The 21,437-nt window shown below is 39.9% G+C and overlaps 1 protein-coding gene and 1 pseudogene across 1 annotated transcript in view; one reads left to right on the top strand and one right to left on the bottom strand.

Annotated features, from left to right (window-relative positions):
• The window catches only part of NHS (Nance-Horan syndrome (congenital cataracts and dental anomalies)), a 386,812-nt gene that overhangs the window by 23,572 nt on the left and 341,803 nt on the right, over positions 1–21,437 (bottom strand). Inside the window, exon 4 of the mRNA XM_006892433.1 lies at positions 19,847–19,980. Coding sequence (XP_006892495.1) covers positions 19,847–19,980 — 134 coding nt within the window. The remainder of the gene's footprint in view (positions 1–19,846; positions 19,981–21,437) is intronic.
• Positions 10,123–10,710, top strand: LOC102843698 (annotated as a pseudogene).

Below are 21,437 nucleotides of genomic sequence, written 5' to 3'. Positions count from 1 at the left end.
CTGACTGGTACAGGAGGAGATTGCCACTCCTTCTCCAACAGAGCATCTGGTGGATTCGAACCACATACCTCTGGGACTGCAGTACAGTTTCTTGCCACTAGGCCAGTAGAGCTCCCTTAATTATTTTTCAACTTCTGACAAGTTTCATAATAAAATGTTGGGGGAAGTAACAAATATAAAACTTCCCTCTCCTCTTCTAGGCTTCCATTCTGGCCCTCCTTGCACTGGTTTTGAAAGGCCTCAAATTCCAAGTTGCACCATTTTAGAATGGTGCTACCAATTATGTTCCATCTTGTCCCTGGCAAAAAGATGTTTCTTTGATACACTCATCCCATTATCTGTCCCTGGTAGCCTAGTGCACTCCAATACCGAAGGCAAGCTGTTCGAGACCACCAGCTACTCCGTGGGAGAAGGATGGGCAATCTTCTCCCACGCAATTAACTGCCTCTGAAAACCTGCTGGAGGGTCAGCTATTGGTTGGTTTAGACTCGAAAGTACACAACACCAATAACTGACCCTACCTTCATATTATTTTTCTAGCTTCATATGAGACTGCTTTAACAAAAGCTAGAGTTATACTTATGATCAGTGTTCACAACAACAACAAATACAACAGAAATTGCATGCAAAGAAAGAAATGTCTTTTGTGAGTAATGAAAGGATATTGTTTCAAACCTCAACTTTTCTTGTGGGGGGGGTGTGTATGAGAAAAGTTCTTTTTTTAAATTTAATTTTAATTTTAGTGGCTATGAACAAGTATTACTTCCAAAGATCTCAAGATTTCCCCAAATCTTTCTCTTATAGCCAGAACGGGGGGAAACACCCCGTTGACCCCATATTTTACTTTCTTTTAGGTTTTAGTTTATATGCTGATAGGGGCTTATTTTACTTCAAAACTTTCCAAAAAGACATCTGTTAAAATGTTGTGGGAGTTCCAGCAGGAAATGTTTTTAAAATTGGCTTTGGTTTGTGATCTAACTGATACCACATGGCACTTACAGTAGATTTTCAGAGCTGGTATATTACTATCATGCAGTCTTAAAAGTTGAGAACTATTTACAGAAAACTGTATCTATTCAAATGGAATAAACCTTAGAATGAAAATGTCACTGCAAGTTTCACTGGGCTACTAATGAGGTAACCATGGATCTATTTTTGTTCGATTATGGGACTTATTTGTCCTGAAGCCAAGTCTCCTCATTTCTGTACGAACTATGGCCTGTGAGCTGCCTAGATTATCCTCATAAGAGTCAGTGTATCTTGTCTCTCTATATATGAGCTGTGTTGATCTTTATGAAAGCAAGTTAAGAAGACCTTCTTCAGCTATCATTCTTGCTGCTACAATTACATAACACTTTTATTCCCTTGAGACACTCTCAAAAATCTGCCATTGGTTAGCACTGTCTCTTTTCTTTCAAACATGTTTAATAGTATAATTTTCAATTCATACTGTGTTTTCCTTTCTACTCCCCTCAACTCCACTTTCTGTCAAGGTAAACAAACATAATGGGAAAACAAATTGAGGGGACATGTGATAATTTTGCTTTTCTAAATCTTTCCTGCTTTGTCCTTTAGCACCACTCCCTTCCAGGTGCTGGGACTTCATGCTTTCCCAAAGGGCCTGAATGTAGTACTGCCTCCTTACATGACACCCCACCCTTGTACCCTGAACACACTTCTCTCTCCCAAGTGTTCTCATTCTGCATGCCCTCTCCCTAAACTCCTCTTATCATACCACACTCCCAGCTAGTCTATCTACTTTATGTATTAATATTTATTTAGAACACTAAAGAGTATGAATATCCATGACTAGGACAATTCCCGTATTATTCCTAAGTCTCATTTCCCAAATCCTACTTTTTACTTCTCTTCCCTAATGGATATTAATGGATATCCACCACCTTCTCATTTCTCCCAAGAAGCATTTAGCAAAAGAAAATATACAAAGGACACTTAGTTGAAAGCACTCCACATCACTGGGAAAATCCAAATGAAAACAACAATGATATATTACCATAAAGCAGAGAAGATAAAATGTAAAATATTGGTAGAACCCAGTATTGGCAATGATGTGGAGCAAATAAAACTCTCATGAATTGCTGATGAGTGTGTAAAAGAACACACCCTTTTGGAAACTGCCTGGCAAATTCTAAATAAACATATCTATCCCTCAATTTCTTCCTGAGTATACAAAAGTAGAAAAGTACATACATAAAAAAACCTTATAAAAAAAAGATTTCTATCACCTTTACTCATAAAGTCAAAACCAAACCAACCAACCATTGAGGCACTTATAGAAGTAATGCCCACATCGTCAGCTCAGTCATTCATTCACAGAACTGTCAAGAACACAGAAGAGGGGCCAGTGGATCATAATCAATGTGGAGTATCTTATTCATCCCCTATGGTCAGTCGTGCCAGTTAGTGGAGCCATTGCCAAGGGCCACTCAGCACCATCCATTCTCAAAGGTTCCTGGTACCAAATCAACAACATGAATGGGGGGGAAGCAGGCTAGTCTTTGAGGTCCAGGGAAGAAAGAGTCTTTGAACTTTCACAAACAGCACAAATCTCCTCACTCAATTCAGAGGAGTTGGCAGTGTAAGTCAACAGAAAAGCCAAGGAGGAGGGTAAGATTCCTCCTGCAGCCTCCATGCCCTGCCCTCAGGGGGTGCTCAGAGGCTTGTGGCAAAGGAAGAGAAGTTGCTTTTCATTGACAGTTTCAGCCAGATGTGGCAAAAGTGCAGCAAGGCCACAACACACTTGATCTCACTACAGCAATCTTTCTTTTTTTAAGAAATAAAAAGGAAACTTTCTCACACACAAGCCATGTATGCTTGTTTACCTTTATTCTGTTTTTTACTGACATTTTTAGTAGTTCTATAAATTTTATCACATGTATAGACTCCTGTAATCACTACCACAAACCCAAATCTATTAGTCTCCAAAAAAATTCCCTTGTGCTGTATCTATCCCTTTACAAGTCACATTACCCCCCTTTCCACAACCCTTGGAAACCACTAATGTGTTTTCTATCACTAGGATTTCTGTCTTTTTGAGAGTATCATATAAATGGAATCATAGTGTATCTAACCTTTTGAGACTGGTTTCTTTCACAGAACATAATGCCTTTGAGATCCATTCATATTGTTGTGTGTATCAACAGTCCATTTCTGTTCATTGTGAATAATATTTCATTGTCCGCCTATACTTTGAACAGTGAAAACATCTCACATATAACCAGAGAATGTCAGCCTGAGAATATTCTCTAATGATGTATATAGACGAGTAATTTTATAGGGTCTTCCACAGCCAGGCTAATATTTAAGAGAGAAAGCAATAAAGAATTCCAAAATGAAAGTCTGCAGCAAGGAATTTTCTTTATGTATTTTTCACACTATTTAACATAAGCCAGGCTCATTCACTATCATGCAAATCATGAGGCAATCAGCTCTCTGCTCCGAACCTCTTCTGTATTCTGCTCTGTGATGTGGGGATTCTGCAAACAACATTTCTCCTTTGCCTCTTGTTCCCTGAGAGGCACTGCTGCTTTTGGTGATTAGAGGCTGGAAAAAGAAGGGGCTACTTCTTCCTTTTGTTCACTGCTCTGGTTAGTAGCATCCCAGCAATGGCTTTTATTGCCAGCAGCAGCAGGTGGTCTCAACTATCGGCTTTTTCCATTCTCTCAGAACCTGCCCCATCGTGCCTACTTAAAGTTATCAGTCAGTCCCAGTTATCCCATGCCCCTCTCTCACTGGTTTGAATGCCATCTTGTGGGTCGTTCTTTAGAGCTCGTGGTGTATCCTGACAGTACTTGTCAGGTAGTGCCCACTACTCAAGGGTCCGAGCCCGAGCTCTGCAGAGGTACTTTTCTACATCACTGAGCTGCCAGCATCAGCCAAGCCATGGCCCTTCTTCAGAAGTTGGGATTCTGCTCCTCTAAGCCTCTTGTTGTTGCTGTTATTATTACCACTAGGTCACTAGAGCGCCCTATGTTTCCTGAGAGTTAACTCTAAAACCTTGGGGTTTCTTGGGACATTGGAGTGCCTTTCTTATCTAGACCATACCTGAGTTTGTGCCAATGAATAGTGGCTGGCTTGGCCTGATACTAGCTCACCCCTGGGGAGGGAGGGAGGCAGATCTGGCTAATCGTGACTACTTGGTGAAAACTGTTGGGCACAGAGGCTCCTGGACTTCCTGGTTGATGAAAGACTCCAGTGCACGTAGGAGGGCAGGGCATCCTCTAGGCCAAGGAATCTGGGTTCTGGGAACCCTTTTGACTTCATCTGCGCTTATCCTCATTTGTACCTCTTTTTGCCATAATGTTGTGTGCTGTCAAGTCTGAACTGATTCATAGATGAGCCTCCAGTGGGTTTTCAGAGGCAGTAAATCACGGGAAGAGACTACCTATCCTTCTCCCACTGAGAAACTGGTAGATTCAATGCCTTTGAGATTGCAGTGCAGCTTCTCACCACTAGGCCACCAGAACTTCCTCTAAGTCAGGTTCTAATAACATCAACCATTTCTTTTGTTCCACAGAGCCTAGGGTTGGTGGCTGCTTTTTATAGTTTGTATAAGCTGAGATCATGCTGTAGTTATTTTCAGGTTTAGAATAACATCCCTATATTCTCTTTGTTACAATAATTAATGTGGCTTTTGTTTTTCTGGACTCGAACAAAGTACACTGTGCCAGGAGTAGGTTTCTGTTTGCCCTGCCTTGCTCGTGTCTAAGATTCTAGTGTATTTGCTATTTCCCACCTCTCAGTCCAATCCGAAAAATTGAAACCATTGTTGCTCTTCTATAAGATGTCATACTAAGATTGGCTCCACAGCTTAGGGTATGGAAGCAAGCAGGAGAGCTGATGTATCCCCAGGAGAAAACTGCTTCTGGTGATCCTGTAAAATGAGTTGTTGTTGTTCAGTGCCATTGAGTCAAGTACAACTCATAGCAACCCTATGAACAAAAGACCTGAACCCTGTTCTATAACTATCACCGTTTCTCTGTGTTCATAGAGTTTCCAGAGGCATGTGGTTTAGGAAGTGGATACCACTCCTGCTTCCAAACTGGAATCAATCTGGGAGTTCCATCAAACACTGTCCACGATAGGTAACCATTATGGTGTTTGATACACCTATGACACCTATGACAGTGTTCAGCATCACAGCAACCCAAGTTACTTCAGTACGGCAAAGAGACCACTTAAAAGAAAGTTCATTCCAAAATCAATTAACACTTGGCCCTCGGGCCTGTGGCTCTCGGGACCTACAGCCTTTTTTAAAAACAGGCACGCCCACCAAATGCTGGTTGACTATAAACCAGAGACCTCCAGCCCATAGCTCATTGTTAGCTAAATCTGGCAAGTCCAATCAACTGACATGACTTATGTATAAAAACAAAACAAACCACAAACAAAAAAACCAACCACACGTTCCATATGTAACCTTCATCAAGATGTGAGAAACCATCTTCCAGAGTCAAACCAATTCACAGGAGTCTCCAAGCTGCAGAAGTTGGTTTCTCACATCTTGATGTTTGGTTGGTTTTTGACTTTTTTTTTTTTTCTCCACAAGCAGGTGTCAGGTGATTGGACTTTCCAGATTTAGCTAACAATGAGCTATGAGCTGGGGGGGGGTGTCTCTGGTTTATAGTCAACCAGCATTTGGTGGCCGTGCCTGTTTTTTAAAAAAGGCTGCAGTGCTGGACTAAGTCTGCAGCGTGGAGGAAAATGAATATAGAGGGGATAAGTAGTTGCTGTGGTCAACAGCTAAATAATTCTGTATGTTAGGCGCTGTACTAATTTTCTCAAGTAAAAATACCACATCAGAACAGCTACAAGTAAAGTCACCAACTACCTAAGCTTATGATAATCCACAGTCATTTTCCAAGAGTCTTCTACCTTTCATAAAGAGCATATAGGCAGGCAGATGGAGAGAGAGGTGGTGGCAATCAGTGTCGTCACTGTCACTCTATTTGAAATGAACCTCATGCTTCTCAACATACTTTAACTAATTTTAGTGTCTCTCGATTATTACATGGAAAAAGAATTTGGTTAATGGTGATTTTTAAATTCTATCATTCTTTATACATGAATTAGAATTCTTCTGAGCAGAACTTCTCTATTGTCCTCACTTATTTTTCTATTCAGTGGGTGATTTATTGATCCCAATTATTTATTTCAATTATTTATTTCTTTCTATCAGTATAGGTTCATGGATATTTATTTTATTCTTTGTGTTAAAATTAATCCTGTACAAAATTAATCCTATCATTATTTACTGTTACTCAAAATATCTCAGATTTGGCCACGGAGACCTACTTCAGGCTAGCTCTGTGTACTTCTAACAGTCCCCCCTGTTGTTTATTGAACATTTTATTGTGGTTTGAGTGAAGGTTTACAGAGCAAACTAGTTTCCCATTAAAAATGTGTACACATTTTGTTGTAATTTCCTCAGTGTAACAGCAATCTTCTTCCTGGTTTCCTCATTTTCATTTGCCCATCTTCCCTGGCCCTTCTTACCTTCTGAGCTTTGTTTTTGGTCAAATACTATCCTTTTGGTTTCTTTTGGTTGATTGTTCTGAGGAGCAAGTTCTTCCCAGATGCTACTGTTTAGTTTATAGGCCTATTTGTCTGAAATGTGATCTCCAAGAGTAGGTTCAGTTCCAGGTTTGAAGGGTGCCTAAAAGCCTTAGTCACTGAGGTTCTATCAGACCTGTAAGTCTGGTCTTTTTTTATTACCTTGTATTTTGTTCTAAACTTTGCTCCTACTCTATCCAAGACCTTCTATTGTGATCCCAGTTAGAGAAGTCAGTAATGGTACCAGGACACCATCTAGGTCTGTTGGTCTCATTATAGTGGAGGCTGTGGTTTGCATGATCCCTTAGTCCTCTGCACTAATTATTTCTATCAGTCTTTGATTTGCATCACTCTTCTTTGCTTTGGATTGAAAATGAACAATAATTGTATCTAAGACGACTGCTCACAACTTTTTTAAAGTACCCTAGTCACTACTCACCAAAACAGACTGTAGAATATTGTCTTTATGCACTATTTATGCCAGTTGACCTAGCTGTCTCACTCATCTATGGCCCTAAGCCCTCAAGCTCAATGACAGCCTATTAAAGTGTTTGGTTATATGGCTCAGAAGTTTCTAGAACTTTGCCTCCAATATGCACTACTATACACATAATAGTACTTTTTTATAGGGGTGGTTTTTGGGTTTGGTTTTTTTTATACTTTTACTTTGTGCTACATCTACTATCTTCATTTGGCTTGGTAGCATTGTGCTCCCTTATATTTTTTTCTCTATACCCAAGTTAATATATATGCCTATTGTCTGTTGGTGGTGTGTGCTTTTGAGTCAGAACCACCCCATAGATGCCCCTCCAGCAGGTTTTCATAGGCAGTACATTGTCTAGGAGGAGACTGCCTATCCTTCTCCTGCAGAGCAGCTGGTGGATTCAAACCTCATGCCTTTAGGATTGCAGCACAGCTTTTCACCACTAGGCCAATACTATCTGGTCAATGATTTTCCCCTCTCACCTTCTCCAATCCCTGGTATCCATCTAAGAATGTTTCTTTCTGTAGTCTCATATTGTTGTTGTTGTTATGTGCTGTTGAGTCGCTTGCGACTCATAGCGACCCTATGTACAACAGCCCTAAACTCAGGCAGGCGCTTCAGGTCCTCTTCAGTTTCAGCAAGCAGGGTTGTGTCATTCGCATAACGCAGATTGTTGATAAATTGTCCACCAATCTTGACCCCACATTTCTCCTCATAGAGCCCAGCCTCCCGGATAATCTGTTCTGAATATAGGCTGAAAAGGTATGGAGATAGGATGCATCCCTGGCGTACGCCCTTCCCAATTTTGAACCATGCAGTGTTCCCTTGCTCTGTTCTGACGACTGCCTCCTGGTCCAAGTATAAGTTTCGCATTAGAACGATCAAGTGTTCTGGGATTCCCATTCTTCTCAGAGTCAGCCACAGTTTGTTATGATCCACACAGTCAAACTCCTTTGCATAGTCAATGAAACACAGATAGACATTCCTCTGGTATTCCCTGCTTTCAGCCAAGATCCATCTAACATCAGCTACAATATCTCTAGTACCACGACCCCTTCTAAACCCAGCCTGGACTTCTGGTAGTTCTCTGCTGATGTGTGGTCTCATACAAGTGGTAATTATGTGATAGACTTTTTTCACTTAGCTTAATATCCTCCAAGTTAATTTATGTTGAGAGATGTTTCAAGATTCATGCAGCATTGTTACATACATTGTATAGCATTCCATTATGTGTATGTAGCATAGTTTATTTAGCCATTCATTTGCTCTTGGATACTTAGGATCTTTTCATGTTTTCGTTATTGTAAATAATGCTGTAATGAACATGGGTGTGCATCTTTTCTAGCCATGGTCTTATTTCTCTAAGAGCTATAACCAGTAGAGGGACTGGTGTAGTATATGGTATCTGTACTTCTAACTTTTTAAGAAATTGTCATACTATTTTTCACAGTGATTATACTATTTTACGGTCCTTCTAGCAGAGAGTTCCAATCTCCCCATTTTCTGCTTGTTGTGGTGGTGGGTTTTTTAAAAAAGTTAATGCTATTATTGCAAAGGTGTTGTGATTGGAATCTGTCTTATGGCCAATTAGGGAATTCTGGTGTTGTAGTGCACTAAGTGTTAGGCTACTAAGGTCAGAGTTATGGGATATCTCCTTCTAGAGAGATGTACAATCTCAGAAACCCAATGGAGAGCTGTTATGAGTCAAAGTCAACTCGGTGACAGTGGTTTTGTTTTGTTTTGGGTTTTCTTTAATAACTAATGATTGTAAAGATAGAGCAAGATTCAGATCTGTTGTTTGTAGGGTTGCCGTGAGTCATAGTTGACTTGTTAGTACCTAACAACTAGAACAACAACGATTCAGTACATTGTTGGCTACCTGAATGTCTTCTTTGGCGAAGTGTCTGTTCATTCCCTTTGCTCCTTTTAAAATAAGATTGTGTGTCTTTTTTTCAAGAACTAAATTTTACAATTTAATATCTTTTGTCAAATAATGTTATTATCAGCCTTACTCCTCCCTCCTCTTATATGTTCTCCTTTTACTATTCTGGAGAAATCTTTTGATGAACTTAAGTGTTTAATATTTAGAAAGTCCCAGTGGTCTAGTTTATATTCTGTTTGTACACTTTTAGTTATGTTTGATAGACTATCAATGCCCTAAATTTGCCCCCTTTTTTCCTTTCATGATCTTTATATTTTTAGGTTTTACATTTGATTTCCTACTCCTTTTTCACTTTCTGACCCCACAAGATAGTCCAGACTTATTTTGTATTTTCTCTTCCCCAGTCTTGGAACAAACCAATTCTCCAGGGAGCTCTGGTTTCTATTAATAGAGAATTGTGTTTAGAAACAAGATCTGGGCATAGGATCTGCTTAATGTTACTAGAATACCATTGTCTCTAAGGCTCTTTCACATGTCAGAAGTAGGAAATATATGATTGTTTACATACTTAAATGTGCATATATATACTTCTTTTATATTTACCCATCTACACATGTGTATGTATGTATGTATGTGTGTATATATATATATATATGCATTTTTACCTTAGATTTTAATCCAATACCACAAGACTCATTTTAGATGTCCTCCTTTCCTTATTGCTAACTCTTTTATCCAACAGTAAGAAATCTGGTTCTTATTATCCACAGTATATTTATGCTGAGCACTGTGATTTATGTGATAAGGGTTACCCATGGTAGACAGTGTTTGGTGGAGCTTCCTGATTAAAACAAGCTTGGAAGCAGGAGTGGCATCCACTTCCAAAATGGCTTGCCTCTGGAAACTCAATGAACAGTGCTCAGGCCTTTCGTTCATAGGGCCACTATGAGTCGTCTACTACTCGACGGCACCTAACAACAACAACAACAGCATATGTAGTCATTCTATTTAGTATGCAAATAAAATAGTTTCAGAATTGTTCATTTTTTTTTGTGAAAAACAAATTTACTAACAAGTACAGTATTTGTGTTATATTCTTTTTGTCTTTAGCTCTACAATCAAACTACTGTTTCCCACCACTACTTCAGGCACTGCTGTTACCAGAGGAACTCTGGGCTTGAGGATGGGATTGCGAAACTCTAAATTACTGCGAGAGGAAGAGCTTGAGGAGATCAGGCAGGAGACGGGATTTTCCCATCGACAAATCATCCGAATCCATAAACGGTTTACCAGATTGGACAAACGACGGACTGGCACTCTCACCCGTGATGATTTTCAGAAGATTCCAGAACTTGCCATCAACCCATTAGGCAACCTCATCATCGGCTCCTTCTTTCCAGAAGGAAGTAACCAAGTAAATTTCCATACATTCATCAAAACCTTGGCTTATTTCAGACCCATTGATCAGAATGAAGAAAGCAAAGATGTGAATGGGCCAGAACCCCTCAACAGCAGAATCAACAAACTGCACTTTGCTTTTCAACTATATGATTTGAATAAAGATGGCAAGATCTCCCGTGATGAGCTGTTACAGGTATTACGCATGATGGTTGGATCAAACACCTCAGAGGAACAGCTGGAGATGATTACAGACAGGACCATCCAAGAAGCAGATCTCGATGGGGACCATGCCATCTCTTTCTCAGAATTTGTCAAGGTTTTGGAAGAAGTCGATGTAGACCAGAAAATGAGCATCCACTTTTCTGAGTAAGACTGGGACCAAGCTGTTCAATGTTCGCTATAATTGATAAACTAGAACTTGAGGGTCCTCCTGCCTACTCCCTTCACTTGAACTCCATCATCTCCCTGCCCTCAAATTACAACTGCTATCGCAGGGTAATCCCAGACTGTTCTGTCAACACAATGATGCTCTCGGCATAATAAAATGGTCCATTCAGTCTATTTCTTTGCTGTATCCATTCACAGCTTCTCTGTTTACAAATATTATCTCCCTCTGAGAGAAGGTATCAGGCCAAGGACTAGGCAGCAAAGACTCTGACGAGGTGTCAGTGAATGGTAGCTTGCTCCTACCATTCTCACACGTGCCTTTGTTACCCAATATGCCTTTCCACCTCCCTGGTTTTTATTAAGCTTCAAGTCTGCCTCTTTTCAACTTGGCACCTGAATTATAGCTGTTAAATATGATTCTTATTTGGCAGTATAATCTGGTGGTCTGGCAGGTGTGTTTTGTTTTTTTTTTTACCTCACTGCCATTTTTGTGTGTATATGTTTTTTAATTGTTATTTTAATGAAGATTTATAGAGAGGTTGTATTTGCACGTTTTCCTCTCTAAATTTATTATCATTTTTAAATGGTTCTCTTGAAGTGTGACCATCTCTGTCTCCTGCACTCCTTCTCTGGACCTCGCTGCTTGAGAGAGTTGTTTTTGACTGGGGAGTGGTGCAGAGCCAACTATTCTAGGTGGTTACTCTACCTGGTCTATGGCTCTCAACATAGGTACTCACATCATTACTCATGTTAGTGCAGTAGTGATTCCTCAGAAAACAGCCACTGGCCTGGAGCTTTTCCAAGTTTGAGGATATCATCATCATCAGAATGGCTGCTCCGACAATATGCGGAGGGACTTTCCCATTTATTTAGTTATTAATAAGGAGACTGTAGCTTCAGTGTTATGTGCACTGGAAGGTTTTTCCAAATCACATTTTCAATTAGAAGGATTAGTATTAAGGAAATAACCTAATATACTCAGTTGAAGAGATGATAGAAAGATTATCTTGATGTTTTGAGGCAAAATTCTCTGTGAATATTATTCTTGGCAGATGTTTATGCTGGAAGCTGAGGCTAGTTCCTAATATAGGTGTAAAGCATTGACTGTATTACAGCATTAGCTGCTCAAGACATTTGCTTCCTAGCTCCTTCTGTGGGCCTTGGCTAATCCCTTAGAAACAAGAGGTTTGGCATTGGTGGCAGAACCTGAAGTGGCATTGTAGACCTTAGGGCAAGTCAGAGCAACAGTTCTGCCAAAGCTAGCTTAGTTTAGACCTCACTGAACCAGGCTAATATAATCCTTATGTCTGTCTGTATGAATCTGTTCATTCAGACCTTGCCCCTTGGCTGGCTTTCTTTACCTTGTTGCATACCTGCTTCTTGTCTACCCAAGATGTGCACACTATTCTTTAGGCAGGGAATTGGTAAAGAATACCACTGCAGAGGAATGGGAGTAGTTGTGGTGGTGAGGGAATTGGCAGGGCTGAGTGGTTCATGTATAAATAAATGTGGCCCTTTTGAACAGCATTTTTACTGTAAACTTTATATTTTATAGTACATTTTATATCCCAGCCACACCCAAACCACTTTTTAAGTCCTTTACCAGCCTAAAGCTATGCTTTCTGTGGTGAATTAAAGAAATGGTTGAGTTGTTATGTGAAAATGTGGATTAGGAGAGGTTTGTTCCCATTTTTCCTCTCTACAGCTCAGATGTATAGTGGTCTCTTAACCAAAGATATTCTATAACTTAGATTTCCCAAAGACTAAATATGGCTATAGAACTTTCAGACTCCAGGAGAAGGCCTTTTCCTTGAAATCACTTCCTTTGCCATACATGATGAGGTAAGACTCTCAGATGGACTTTCATTAGGAGTTTTTGCTGTCGTTAGATGCCATCAAGTTGACTAAGACTTGCAACAATCCTTGGAGACACTCCATGAATTTTCAAATGACAAAGAATTTTGCTAAGCTAGCTAGGAAACTAGGAGAAACTCTAGTGTAAATTAAATGTCAAGAAACTAAGTGCTCCCTTGTCTCACTTGTAGGCACTATAAGGTTACTTTGCAGCCATCACCACATGTCATCACACAGATATCCTTCCTTTGAGAATGTAAACTAGCCCATGGTGCTCTTGGGAGCTTGCTACAGTGCCCTGGGATACCTGAGTACATACTTTGGAAACCACAGGTATATAGCTTGTGGTAAATTTATGCTACAAGTATAGTCATATAGACAGTGGAGTCAACAGGGGGCAGTATTATGTAAAACTCTTAACACTGACCAAATACCCTGGAGGACTGGGTCATGGGACCTTAGGACCATCGCCTTGGAGGACATCAAGGTTAACTGCATAACATAATCCACAATGGCAATGATCTGTCCTTTACATTGGTAAGTAGCAATGAGACACTTAAATGTTTGCTAGTGGCCATATAAAGTACAACTATTGGTTACTGCCTGTGTGGAGCAAAGAAGAGTGAAGAAAGTCAAAGACATATGGAAACGATTGTTGTTGTTATGAGCCGTTGAGTCACCTGTGACTCATAGTGACTCTATATACAACAACCCACATCCCTTCTCTATCTTGTGCCAATCCCACTGTCTCCAACACACCTACCCCATTTACCCCAGTCACTGAATCAATCCATCTCATAGAGGGTCTTCCTCTCCTTCGCTGTTCCTCCACATCTCCCAGGTATGGTGTCCCTCTCCAAGGACCGGTCTCTCCTTACAACATGTCCAAAGTATGTCAGACAGAGCTTCAGAATCCTTGCCTCCAAGGAGCAGCCCGGTTTCACCCTCTTCAGGATGAACATGTTTGTTCTCCTAGCAGTCCATGGTATATTCAATACTGTTCTCCAGCACCACAGCTCAAAATCATCAGTTCTGTCACCCTAGTCATTGTCCAGCTCTCTGATGCATAGCAAGTGATAGCAAAGACCATGGCCTGTATCAAGCACACCTTAGTCTCCCAACCTGAGATATAATCATGGGATACAATATAATATTAAAAATACTATTACAGGATATTTAATGACAGAAAAATGTATAGGCCTTGGCATCATGGTTTTTTGTTTGAGGGGCTTTTTTTCTGTACTAATGGAATCAATCCCATGATTATATCTCAGGTTGGGAGGAACCCAAAATATGACTTGGAAAGAGCTGCCTCCTCAATGTAGAGTCTATAATAATGACATGGATGGAGGAAAGTTTTCACCCAAAAAGACCTTCATGTGCTGTTGTAGCAAGACTGAAAACGAGAAGAAATTGCTGTAAACATCTAACAATAATTGGAACATGGAATGTTGAAGTATAAATCAATCTAGGAGAACTGGAGGTGGTAAAAAATGAAATAAAATACATAAAGATTGACATGCTAGGCATTAGTGAGCTGACATGGACTGGTATTGGCCATTTTGACTCAGATAAACCCATGAAGTACCATGCCAGAAAACACAAAGCAGAATGGTGTGCAATTCAAGATCTATCCATTATAGTATATAATCCATTTACATTTCAGGGCATTCTGTTAATGAAATCATCATTCAAATACACAAAAAAATCCACAAAAGCCAAAGATGAAGAAATGGATGGTTTCTACCAACCTTTGCAGTCTTATATTGATTAAACATGCAATCAAGATACATGAATAACAACTGGTGACTAGAATGCAAAAGTTAGAAACCAAGAAGGACTAGTAGTTGGAAAATATGGCCTTGGTGACAGAAATGAGGCTGGAGGTTGAATGACAGACTCTTGTAAAATGAATGATATATTCAATGCAAATTCTTTTTTTTTAAAAAAAAAAACCATACAGGGCCATTATATACATGGACTTCACCGAACGACTCCACAGGAGTCACATTGATTACATCTGGGGAGAGGGTCGATGGAAAAGATGAATATCAACAGTCTGAACAAGGCCAGGGGCTGACTGTGGAACAGTCAACTACACCTATGCAAGTTCAAATTGAAGTTGCAGAATACTAAAACAAGTTCACAAGAAAATATGGCCTTGAGTGTATGTTAAATTAATTTAAAAATCATCTAAGGCATACTGAACACTAATGACCAACGACCAGATGAGTTGTGGCATGACAGCAAGGACATCATCCATGAAGAAAGAAGGGCAGAAAAAGAGAAGAGACCAGAATGGATGTCAACTTGCATTGGAATAAAAAGAAGTCATCTGAACAGAAGATTTCAAAAGGCTGTTCGAGAAGCCAAAGTATTATAATGAAATGTGCAAGGTGCTAGAGTTAGAAAACCAAAAAAGGAAGAATGCACAACATTTCTCAAACTGAAAGAAGTGAAGCACAAATTCAGGCCTCCAGATGCAATACTGAAGGAGTCTATGGGCAAAATCTTGAATGATTCAGGAAGCAACAAACGAAAATGGAAAGGAATAAACACAATCACTGTACCAAAAACAGTTGGTCGACATGGAACCATTTCAGAAAGAAATGATCAGGAAAAAGGAAAAACTCAAAGCTGCACTGAATGCATTGTCAAAAAAGAAGGTCTATGACTACATCTTTGGTTAGAAGATATCAATGGATGAAATACCAATTGAGTTGTTTGAGGAAACACATGAAACCCTGGAGGTGCTCACCAGTCTCTACCAACAAATATAGAAGGCAGCTACCTGGCCAATTGACTGGAAGAGATCCATATTTTCCCCCCATTCTCCCAAAAGGTGGTCCAGTAGAATGTAGAAATTATTGAATAATATTATTAATATCATATGCAAATAAACTCTTGCTGAAGATTATTTTAAAAACAGCTTCAAACAGGACATAAGTGGAACAGACAGTCAAGCTGGATTCAGAAGAGGCTATAGAACAAGGAATATCATTACTGATGCCAGGTGGATTTTGACTGAAAGCAGAGAATACTGGAAAGATGTTTACTTGTGTTTTATTGATTATTCAAAGACATTTGAGTGTGTGGATCATAACAAATTATGACTAACATTGATAAGGATGGCCTTCTTAGAATACTTGATTGTGTTCATGCTAAACCTATACCCCTACCAAGAACCAGTTGTCCAAATAGAAAAAGAGAACACTGCATGGTTTTAAATCAGGAAATGTGTGCATCAGGGTTATATCATTTTTTCCTACCTGCCCAATCTGTATTCTGAGCAAATCATTTGAGAAGATGGACTATATGAAGAAGACGCATCATGCTTGGAGAAAGACTCAATATATTAACAACCTGTGCTGTGGAGACGACATAACCTTGCTCACAGAAAGTGAAGAAGACTTGAAGCACTAACTGTAGAAAATCAAAGACTACAGCTTTCAACATGAGTCACATCTCAACATCAAGAAAACCAAAATACTCACCACTGGACCAACAGGCAATGTCATGCTAGATTCAGAAAAGATTGAAATGATCAATGATTTCATTTCACTTGGATCCACAATCAACACCAATGGTATCAGCAGTCAAGATATCAGAAGGCATGTTGCCTTGGGAAGATCTACTGTGAAGGACCTCTCTATAATAGAACTCTGGATGTCAGTTTATAGCCAGGGTGTCAGTTTAAAGAGTAAGGCACACTGGATCCAAGCCATGGTGTTTTCGGTTGCTTCTTATGCATCTGAAAGTTGGACAGTGAATAAGGATGACAGGAGAGGAATTTATGCCTTTGAACTGTAGTGCTGGAGAAGAGTACTGAATATGGCATGGACTGACAAAAGAACAAACAAATCTGACTTGGAGGAAGTGCAACCACTGTGCTCCTAAAACACAAGGATGATGAAATTTCCTCTTCTGTGCTTTGAACATGTTTTCAAGAGGAACCAGGCCTTGAGGAATCATGCTGAGACAGGTAGGTCAGTGAAAGAGAGGAAGACACGCCTCCAGCCCTTCTCCAAGATGGACTGACACAGTGATCACCACAATGGACTTGAACAGGGCAGAGACGATGAGGACGGCACAGGATAGGGCACGGTTCAGATCTGTTGTTCACAGGATCTCTAGGAGTTGTAGTCAACCTGATGGCACCTGACAACAACGATAATGCCTATATCAGGATTCATGGAACTAAATCTGTATTTTGGGACATTTAGGATGTTTATGCTCAGTTTTCCTGTTTTAAACAGTATTTGCTGAGCTTCCTTGTTAAGAAATCTTTGCATATTATTTGATTATTAACTTGGGGTAAAATCTTAAATGTAGATCTGTTGAATCAAAGGGTCTGAACAACTTAAGAGTTTTGATAACTGCTCTTGAGAAAGGATGTAAAGGTTTCTATTTTCTCATTTAAGTATTTATCATAGCCTTTTCTTTTGGTGGTAAACATTCGATGTTAAGTGATTAAGACTACAGATTCCTAATATTTCAGGCACTGTACTGGAGACTTTCACAGTACAATACACAAAAGTACACAGTATACTAAGATTGTATAGAATTTTATTTACATAAAATCCTATTAAGTCATTTAACAACCTTGTAAAATTGAAATTATTACCCTTGTATTACAGGTAAAGAAAATTAACCTCAAACAGAACTTTCCAAAGCACACAGCCAAAATCGTTTTGGAGCTGAGATTTAAATCCAGTTAGATTTATTTATGATCTTATCACTGCATCACAGATGCTTCAATGACTTGGTAACAATAATAATTACTAATAAGTATAAAGTGCTTCTTGTGCATCAAATACCATGTCCATGTATTAACCCTTTCAATCCTCATGCCAAACCTTTGAGATAAATATTATTATCCCTGAGGCACTGAAATGATTAACTTGTGCAGGTAAGTGGCAGGGCGAAAATTCCAATCTGGGCATTTTGACTTTAGAGTCTATCCCATTCAAAACTAAACATTCACTAGCCTATACTGTTGTGGACAATTGTATATCAGAATCCCATCAAATAAACTTTTTTAAATGGGAAGAAAAACGGACTCAAATACTTTCAATGAACAAAAGTGAGTTGCAGTGTAACAAACTGTCTAATCAGCAGTTTAGCTGCACACTTCCTGGCACTCTACCTGAAGCCTTTTCTCTTGCAGTCAAACAGGCCGTGTACACAGAATGCAGACATGTGCCCTATTCTAAGGGATCATTTCCATGGAAAGTCTTTTAATGAACCCGACAACCCGAATTCAACTGAACAAATGAAAGAGTTACAAATGCTCCTGAGTTACTTTGGTATTTCTGATAGTAATGATGATATTTTGAGGGGCATACTTTCTTTCCATAAAGTTTACATAAGTAAGTGTGAGCGAGAGCTCTCTCTTACTGATGTTTGTTGGGTGGATGAAGCACCCATATTCCTACCCATTATTTTAAGCCTTTTCCTATAGCCTTTCTTTGGTTGTAGTTGCCTTTAAGTTGATTCCTACTCATGGCAACACCATGTGCACAGAGTAGAACTACTCCATAGGATTTTCAAGGCTAGAATTTTCTGCAAACGGATCTCAATGCATGACCTTTGAGTTACCTCTGGATGGGTTGAACCTTGTCAACAATTGTGCTAGGAGTTGAGCCCAGGGACTAGTTAGACATTATGTAAAACCATGGAGATTATGACAATGGGTTATATTTTTATGGTATTCCTGCAAGAGCTCAGAATTTTTCTCCCTATCAAAAAGCCCTGACTTCATGAGCCATAAATATGAATGGGAAAATATTTTTAGCATTTTTATGCAGAAAAAATGATTCATCAAAGGCCAATGCTTCAGCAAGCAAATTTGAGCTTTAATACAAACTTGTGTTGAGTAAAGCCTTGATAAATCACTAGCATGTACAACTGCTCTATATAAAGAACCAGAAGGTTTTGAGAGGTTCTTACCCCTGTCTTATCCTTGTGTTGCCCACAATGCAGCAAGAAATGATTGCAACATGGTACTTAGGATTTACGTGCTGATCAGAAAAGGACATGGTACCTACCACTTAGCTGTAAATTTAAAAAAATTAAAATAACAACATATTTTCTCAATGCTTGATATGGATATATTGTATCAGTTCACTTAATTAATCTGTTTTTCAGCTGTCTGCTTATTTGGCAACATGTGACCCAAATATTTTCCACATTTTTTGCAGATAATAAAGCCATACATGCTACAGAGAAATTTAATTTTGAATAGAAATGTCAATTTGCATTCCTACTGTTTGACCTTCTTTAGACTTTAGACACTCGGAAATGGTAGTGTGGCTGACGTGGTCACAGAACCAAGGCCCTACTTTTCAGTTCTGTCCTCCTCAGATGCACTATGCGTTCAATATCCTCACCAAGGCCCCAGAAGGAAAATCTGAGCTGCTGTGTTTTCAGGAATTCAAAGCTTCATTCATCCCCTGCGACTCATACTCAGGGGCTGGACAGCAATCCAGCCACACCCACCCGGGCAAGGTGATGACATCCCATGGCACTAAGCTACCCTGCACAACTAGCTCAATTCAATGAGAGAATCTAATGATGAGATGATTCTTCTTCAAATAGAATTTTTTCCTATTTAAATTCCTTCACAACTGCCTAGAGTTTTCCCAGCTAGTGAGGTTAACCTGTGTACCTCCATGACTCCTTCATTTTGGGGCTTTTAGATATCCTGCTTTAAACACTTTACATGCTGTATCTCAGCTAATTCTCAAACCCTTTAGTTGGGTATTATTACTAATACTATTATTTTATTATTATTATTATTATTGTCATCATCATCGCCATATTACAAATAAGGAATCTGAGTGCAAAAAAACTATAAAGTTGGCAGTTCAAAACCCCCCTCCACTCAGCAGGAAAAAGATGTCATAGTCAATGTTCATAATGATGACAGCCTTGGACCTCAAGAGGCAGTTCTGTGAGGTTACAATGAGTCAGAATCTGCTAAATTTCCACCCTGATTTTACAGTCCTTTATTTTTGCTTTACTTCTTCATGCAACTAGTGAGCTAAAAACTATGCCTGCATCCTCATTCTAGTTTTTTTTAAGGCTTTCCTTTTAAGAACTAACAGAGAAATATTAATTTTGTTCCCACATACCCAGGACATGGTCTCTCAGCTGACTCAGCCTCCCTCGCTGAGAGAAGACACAGTGACTCCCAAGACCAACTCAGATGAGGGGGGCGAGTTCCCAGGAAGCAGATACAGGGCTGCCCGCTGGCCAATGCTTACCGTTAAGAAGTGACGGTCCTTAGCTTCGCGCCTCCTCTGGCTGTGAGCTGGTGGGTAGGCTGGCAGTGGGGGAGCAGCCACGGAAAGGGGAGCAGCGGCCCTCTGCTCCCGGCGATCACTCCGGCTCCGGTGTTCTAAGGGGATAAAAGCAGCAGTGCCACTGAAGTGTACTTGTATTTGCAACTTGAGAATATTAGCAAAAGGCTAAAATTCACGAAAGTTGTCACTAATCTAGCAAATTTGTAGGATAACGTTTTCAAAATGGTTTATAGCAATTTTAACTTGATATTAAGTTCAAGTCAAACTCTCTGTCATTGAGTCCGTTCCAACCTACAGCAATTTTCCATCAGATTTCTGAGGCTGGAAATCTCAACAGGAGCTGACCGCCCATCTTTCTCCCACAGAACCACTGGTGATTTCAAAGCAATCGCGACACACAGCATCTTGTTCAGCAGCTCACCACTCACCAGGCTCTTGTTAAATTGAACAAATGCATTTCAGGGGATTCATCGCATACTCTTTGTACGAGATGGCGTGCTTTTGAGTTCTAGGAAAAGTACAGTTCTCAACGTGCCTCATTTTCCAACAACATAAGGGAAAGAAAGGAAGAAAGGATATAAGAAAGAGCAAGATGAAGAAAAAGTAGAATATTCAGGAATGACTGGTAGAAGATGCACTGGCCCCAGTGCTGGGGTAGGAAGAAGGTTCTAGGTCTCCTGAACTCCCTGAGCCCACGGTCCGCAGCCACCTAGAGGGATACTGGAGTCACTGATCCCACTCTGGTTCATTGCTGGGAGCTCCAGAATTTTGTGAGGCCATTGTTAAACTGGCATTAGCTTGAAATCGTAGTGGGGGTGTTTATACCATAGAAATTGGCAAATGCTAGACACCAAGGCTTTTATTTATTTGAACCATTCAGACGTGTTATTTTTGAACATTAATTACCATAGATTAATTGATTACATTAACTAATTAATAAGGCTTGTAGTTATATATTTATACTAAACACACACCCACCCAAGAACCAGTTAGTCAGCACATCACTGCAAACTAAACTGTCACCTGTGAAATTCTGAGCTCTGGGAACCTATAGAAAGTCATCCCAAAGACAATAGTTTTCTGATTTCGAAACACGACTACCATCAGGGAAGAACTAAGAGATGTTTATGTGGGGTGAAATAGTCTTGCTTTCCTAACAAGAATCACTGAGATCCCAAGAACACAATTTGGCATTCTTGGTGTGTTGGTGAGCCCCAAAGTGCACTCTCCTCAACACGATGGCCAACCCAGAGGCCTTCTTAGCCCAGTGCAGCTCACAGGAGTGCATGCCCAGAGCCTGACATCTTTAGCAGCAACTTTCACTATTTATGACTGACCACATCTACAATAATCATCATTTGAACAACTGGCATGTACCTGAAATGCTGTGCTAAAACTCCAACAGCCCTGAAAAGTAGGTGCTTGATGCTGCCCTTCTTTTGCAGAGACCTGAATATTTTCAGAAATGGCCAGCTGGTCTAGGCTGAGCTCAGCAACACTGATATGCCCGCAGTGTCCTGCTCCTACCACTGTTGTTGTTGTTGTTATGTGC

This window comes from Elephantulus edwardii, unplaced genomic scaffold (genome assembly GCF_000299155.1).
Source record: "Elephantulus edwardii isolate Elephantulus edwardi_28Jun2011 unplaced genomic scaffold, EleEdw1.0 scaffold00115, whole genome shotgun sequence".
Lineage (NCBI taxonomy): Eukaryota > Metazoa > Chordata > Mammalia > Macroscelidea > Macroscelididae > Elephantulus > Elephantulus edwardii.
Note: the sequence above shows the minus strand (reverse complement) of the source record. Positions and strands in the feature narration are given on the sequence as shown.